Source organism: Dendronephthya gigantea, unplaced genomic scaffold (genome assembly GCF_004324835.1).
Source record: "Dendronephthya gigantea isolate DGI-Jeju-01 unplaced genomic scaffold, DenGig_1.0 000071F, whole genome shotgun sequence".
In the NCBI taxonomy this organism is placed as follows: Eukaryota; Metazoa; Cnidaria; class Anthozoa; order Malacalcyonacea; family Nephtheidae; genus Dendronephthya; species Dendronephthya gigantea.
This window is the reverse complement of record NW_021163081.1, coordinates 393,468-400,250: the sequence shown is the minus strand read 5'-3', so window position 1 is coordinate 400,250 and position 6,783 is coordinate 393,468. Positions and strand designations below refer to the sequence as shown.

At 37.9% G+C, this 6,783-nt stretch overlaps 1 protein-coding gene across 1 annotated transcript; it reads right to left on the bottom strand.

The window, feature by feature from the left end:
* Positions 1–253: 253 nt before the first annotated feature.
* Positions 254–1,037, bottom strand: LOC114531399 (ATP-dependent DNA helicase PIF1-like). The gene is given in 2 exon segments (XM_028553014.1): positions 254–778; positions 780–1,037. Coding segments are annotated over 2 exon segments (783 nt in total).
* Between the last annotated feature and the right edge of the window lie 5,746 nt (positions 1,038–6,783).

The window sequence follows — 6,783 nt, the reverse complement described above, 5'->3', positions numbered from 1 at the left end:
GTGTATTGGTAATTTCATTGTCAGAGTCAGTTTGAACTAACTGAGTTTCAGTAAGAGCAATGACATCACTAGTAAAAAGTCTTGAATCACATTTAATGTCAATGTAATGTCTTTTAAGAGATCTCACATTCAAAACTGATATGGTTAGAGTATCACAGTCTCTTTGCAAGCCTGAATTGCAATTTATAACACATTTATTCCTCAGTCTTTCATATTCTTCTAGTACTTTAGGGTTCGTTTTTACATGTTTACTCTATATCTCTCCTAAGATATAAAGACCTTGTAAAGACGTTGCTCTGCTTAAGGCAACATAAATTTGACCATAGTTAAATGATCTCTGCTTTACTAACTCAGTGCTCACTACCACTTGATCAAGAGTTAATCCTTGTACTTTATGTACTGTACATGCCCAAGCTAGTGCTACAGGGAACTGTACTCTCTGTATTTCTGGAGAAGATGGTTTACCTGGTCTTATTTTGATTTTGGCCAATACAGGTTGAATTGGGACAACTTGATGTTCTCTTGCCATTACATTGCTAGTGGTGTTGATCAGATTTTTACCAGCATTAGGGTCATCAAATTTAATGTAAAGAACTGTTGCCTTCTGATTAGTTGGATTGACATCAACTTTAAACACACTCCCAATTTGTCCATTGATAAGTCTGTCAGAAATATTGATATTGGTTGTCAACATCACCCTGGCACCTTTCTTAATATGAATTTCATAATTAAGCCCTCCTGTTTCAGATCGTTTTCTTGCTAGAACCCTATTAATTATATTGTTTCTTGACATTTGGTGGAAATTGATCCTTAGCTTTGAGAACAAACAATGGTCCAGTAAGTTGTTCTAATTTTGCTTTGTTGTGGTCATCAACTGGTGAGTTCTCTGCCCAAATATGGAGTGCGCTTGATGGATAATTAGGATCATCTGGGGATATTGATCTTGATTGGATTACCTTGATGTCATTATCTGTTTGTGTAGCAGTTCTTACCCTGTTGAGAAGTTCAATAAATGCTTGATCATTTCTTTGTCTCATGATTTCAGTAAGCTCTATCATTTGAAAGACCTTCCACGGATGACATAAATTATAAATATCGTTTCTGTAAGTATCAAAAACAAACCTTTTACGTATTGGCGGCAGTTGACAAAGATCACCAACAACTATAATAGATATGCCTGCAAATAAGAAAGAGTTTGGCGTACCAAAGATATCTTTGAGTCTCTGGTGAATATGAAGCAAAGTTGTATTTCCCACCATAGAAATTTCATCAATAATAAAAAGCTTTAAATCAGATAATGTTAATCTTAACTGTGTTCTTTTCTGGTCTGACAATGGAGGCACATTATCACCAGCTTCTTTAGGAATAGCAAGACCAGTGTTAATTGTTGTCCCCTCAATATTTATATCAGCTACACCTGTTGGTGCCATAAGCAGTACTGTTGGTAATTCAGGGTTAACAGGAGGGTGTCTAAATGTCTTAACTGCTGTGTGGTATATTGTTTTAATTACATGGCTTTTCCCAGCTCCACCACCTCCAGTCAAGAATAGGTACAGTGGTTGTACTTCGACTGGCTTTAGGCTGTTTAAATTCTTCATTTTGTTATGACACCTGACAGGAATGTATCATAAGCAAGACGTTGCTGCTTGTTTAATGATCTCACATTTTGACGTAATGTATCATCAGCTATTTCTGTTGGCTGGTGGTAGGTTGCAATAGCTCCAGAAGCAGACTGATCATTACATTGTCCTGCAGGATCAAGATGTGAAGGCAACTGTTCATTGAAGGATTCATCTGGGTTCAAATCATCAGGCATTTCATCCAGTATGTTTGCATTCTCCTGATCATTAAGTGAATCAAATGATTGGTAAGTCTTGCCTTCCTTAGATTTCATTACCTCAAATGCTTCATCAATAGCATCTGCGTCTGGTTCAAATATTGATCTGTTGTGTTCAACAATTTTTTGGACATCTGCTTCATAAAACTTGGATGCATATGTTTGATCATTAGCTAATAAATTATTTTCATCTCGCCATGGGTAATAGAGCACAAGCAAATGGTGGAAGTACAATTCTGGTTGTTTCTTTTTACTTGGTGTATGGTACCTTAACACAGCTTTGACTTTTCGACATTTCATGTATTCATTTTTGTTAAGCAATTTAATTTTTTTTGGAAGGTGTTGCATTGTACTAGTTGCACTTTGACTTTCAATAACATCATCTGTTAGCACATCTGGCTGAGCATGTTGTGTTTCACAGTCTACTTTGTAATCTTTATAATAATATGCAGCAAATTCTGCAAGACACATCCTGGCTACTATGGGTATGGATGTTGGCCTAATGATGTAACGTTCAATAATATTTGATTTAAAAATATCAGTACTATCATCATCTAGTTCATCAAGCTCTTCTTGATTTTTAGTGACCCGTACTCTTTGTTCTAGAAGATTTGTGTTGACAAAAACTGTTCCAGGGAATATTTTTCTCAACCAAAGTTCAGGCATTGCTCTATAAACACATTCCTGTGAGCTAACTTCCCTGGTGGACAAAAAAGCAGCACCAACTCTTTTCAAGCCTTCTCTGATACCCATGTTTTCAGCTTTAGCTTCTTTTGCTGCATTAACAATAGCTTGAGAACATTCAGTTTCATCTTTTGTAAAATATGAACATACATATGTTATGCATTTATAATGGTTAAATACAGGTTGTAGGTCAACATTTGCTGCAAAGCCCTTAATTCCAGCTATAAAATAGTTATTAATAAAGCAGCTATCTACAGGTCTTTTAAGGTGCAACTCAAAGTCAGAATCAGGAGAAATGGATCGTGCCCAGTAATATTGATCTTCTTCAATTTCCAAATACTTTAAAATATCTGTCTCAGTTAATGAAGCATCATAATCTGCTTTAGATGGATCAAGAGTCTCATTAATTTTCTGTTTGACTGAGCTCAAGATTTGTATTCTTCTTCAAGCATGTTAGTTTTGAGTCCCTCATCTAATTGGTCGCTCAGAATTGGTCGCTCACAATTCTTCAAATGCAACATAAGGTTTGTCATTTTTTGCATCGGATGTTGGTACAAACTGATTTGATTTTAGACTTTTGTTTGTGAATTCTTTAGCTTGGTCATTAGTACTAATTTTAACACCTTTCAGTTCAAACAAAATATCACCTCTGTAGTAACAGGTTTTGAAATATTCAGTTAAATTATTAACTGAAGTTACTTCTAACAATACACATGTCCCATGTGGATTAGCCATACCAAATGAATCTCTTGCATGGGAGTCAAATATTTTAAGTGAGCCATTTGGCATCAAATAAACTGATACAGTGTTGCATCCGATTGTCAAAAGAAATGAGCCATAACGTTGTCGCAACAAACCTCGCACAGCACAGGCTAATGGCATAACATATGGAATGTTATCATCAATAGTAACCGCATGTAGATTACCAGTGTAACTCCCACTGAACTCCAGCTGGTAATTTGTATCTAGTACTGTAACCATGTTAGGTAATTCACTTAACAGTAAATATGTTTGTCCAGACAATCTTGATAAAGCACCATACAGTTCATTACCAGTGCCCATAATTACTGTGAGGTCTTCTGAGTCACTTATTGCTGTTTAAGTGTACTTATATATTAAGGCACATAAACTCATAGCTGTACATTGCCTCCCTGCATTAGTACCAAACACATTAATATTACCCTGACTGTAAGGTGCATGAATAGTTCTAGTAGCTTCAACAAATACAGGTCCAGGATTTGTTTCTATGTCTCCACTAAGATTATACCTGCAGCAGTTAATAAAATGACTCAGGCTTTTGTAAATATTACACTTACAGCAAGTAGTTCCATTTACAGCTTTTTTATTTTTGCATAATTTTCGTTTGTTATTTTTAAAACGTCATTGGCCTTGGAAACACAGTTTAGTTGGATCATGACGAATAGGACACTTCCTACGAGTCAACAACTGACAAGTATACATTATTTGATCATTCAGCAGTCTACAGCGTTCACGACTTGATGCATACAGTAAACGAAAGATGCGAGAAGAGCTCGGTACGCTCTTTCTAACCCGCCTTCAAACTAGTTTTCTCAACTTTCTACTTTTTCCAAGCAGACGATTTAGTTTCTTCGCTGGAATTCTGGTTGGTTCTCGATCACGGTGTCTAACATAAACATGGTACTTCACTTTCGCCTCGCCCTTGATCGCCACCGAGTAAACGGACATCTCAAAGCTTTTCTCGTTAACAAACCTGGCATAGCGTGATCTTAACTGGCTTAAATCTTTTCGACTGACTATAGAAGTATCTGACCAATTTATTTCAGTGGCTAGTCCCACATTGTTTCCTAAATGGACTATGTCAGAACTTTTAGTTTCTCGTGAACCTCTAATTCTATGTATGGTGAATTTACACAAGAACACTATGGTATAATATAGGATTTTATTATTCTCTTTAATTTGATCAACATAGTCCTCAAATCTTATGCAGTACGTAAAGTAATAATTGTACACAAATATAAATACAACTGTGATTAACGTCGTACATATGGCAATTAGTATTATTCTTCGAAAACAATGACACCGACAGCCATTGCCGTACTTCCCTGCTAGTTTGGGTCTAGATCTGTTAAAAATATCAACGTGAGTACCTCTAGGACATAGCTTTGCCTTCTCGCCTTCGCTCATGAGCTTGCTGGAATTGTACTCCATCGTCACATACTTCCTTGACACAGTTGTTATACAGGAACTTTCAATAGATACTAGAGAGATCTCGCAAGATTGTATTGACATTGCAAATTTGATCAGAAAGTTTGAATAGTTTGTATAATCATATTCATAGCAATTGAACTTCAAGATAAGCAACAACGTATTCACTTCATCAACAGAGCGACAGAACAGCCCGTATCGAAACGCTCGGCATCTTTTGGTGTAGGCTTACTGCGCTCGGTGTGTGTATTTGTATGCACAATGAGCATTAACAGACCTATTAACAACCACATCGCAATTCGGTTTCTTCCTTGTTTTTTTTCAACGCAAAATACCGTAGCTAGCATGGCGCTTCAGGCAAAAATTTAACCATGTGCATAGCGCGTGCCCGCATCTAGGCTGAGCCTAGCCTGCATGGCAGGCGGTCCCTGAAATCGGGCGAGGCGAGGACACTGATGGCGAGGACAGCAAAAGACCGCCTGCCGGGTTCGGCTATGTTTTTTGTCAACCGCCCCTTTTCTGTCTGGGAACAATTAGCCAATCAACAAACAGCTAATATATTAATAGCAAAACTGTGTTATTGAGTAACTAGGATTATTATATATTCCGGTTATTTATTCAACTCTGTTCCTCGAAACAATCGCTCAAAATGTAGTAGGAAAAATGAAATTTCAATATATATAAATATGTCAAAAGAAACGCCAAAGAAAGTTACAACCAGGGCAAGAGGTAAAAAAGCAAGCGCAGAAAATGTAAATGAGCACTGCCGTTTGTGTAAGTGTGCGTTGAAGCTAAAATATGGGGCAATAGCAAAGGTGTCTTATATATCGTCGGAGAATTTATTCAAATCATCCAGAAGAAAAGAATTCGTCAGTGGAGAAACCTTGGCCGAGTTGTGTTCATTACATTTAGGTATCGAAGTTAGTTCTTCCACGGAACTATCCGACCGAGTTTGTAAACCGTGTGGGCGAAAGATTCGAAACGCAAGCGAGCTGATTTCTTTGATAAAGCGAGACATAAACGCGATCGCTGAATCGAACAAAGAAACCTTTGTAAAGCGTCAATTACCCACGACCGTCCTGTCCCCCGAACGAAGCCCTGTCGTTAAGAAAGCCTTAAGAAGAACAGAACTCGAAGCAGCTCATGGGCCTAAGCCGCCTAGCCGAAGTGGTCCTGCGAAGAAAGCTCTTTTTGTTAGAGAAAATGTCGAATGCGCGGAATCGACGGGAACACTGCCAAAAGAAAACGATAGCACACTTGACCCATTGTTGTCAGCCCTAAATGTAGATCACCACGACGAGAAACCGACGACGCAACTAAAAACGGTAGTTTTGCAACCCAACGGGATTGTAAAAACTTATGAATCATTTGATGATACGACAAAGTCCTTAATAATCAACCTCATTCTGAAGAAATGGAAACCCGCAGCTAACATAATCTTCAAGCATCCGGAATTGAAAACAGAACTGTTCGATCCGCTGAAAAGGACAGTTAGTGCGGAATTTAATGATTATTGTTCGAAAAGTGATGATTTCGAGTCAATGCTCAAGCAATGTCATCCCACTGATCTGGAGTCTTTTTCAAACAAGCTTTTTTTAGCAGAAGTCCGACTGTCTTGCCCTTACTGGATGTCATGCCTGATGGGGGCATGTAACGCACCTGGTGGGAATAGTCAAAGTATCAAGCAAATAAACTACATGGCTTTATCTTCAGCAGTTGCTGCCCGTTGTAGAAATCAATTGATGTCAGCAGTTGCTTACAGAATCTCGGCAATTCTTTTCCATAGTGGTGTAAAACATCAAGACATTCGTCGCTTACACAAACTTGGTGTTTGTATGTCTCCAGATATGATAATTGATATGGAAAGGAAAATGGGAGAAGGTTGTGAAAGAAAGCTTCTTTTGTGGAAAAAAGAAATTGAATTGAACAAATCTGCTGAGTTGCTTATGAAGGAAGTAAAAGAGAAACAAGTGACGAATGTGGTTTCCAGAAATGCAGAAGACGACATGGAGTTGGAGGTGGTGGTGGATATGTCAGAGACAGGGGTACAGGATGTTTGGTGAAGATACATATAA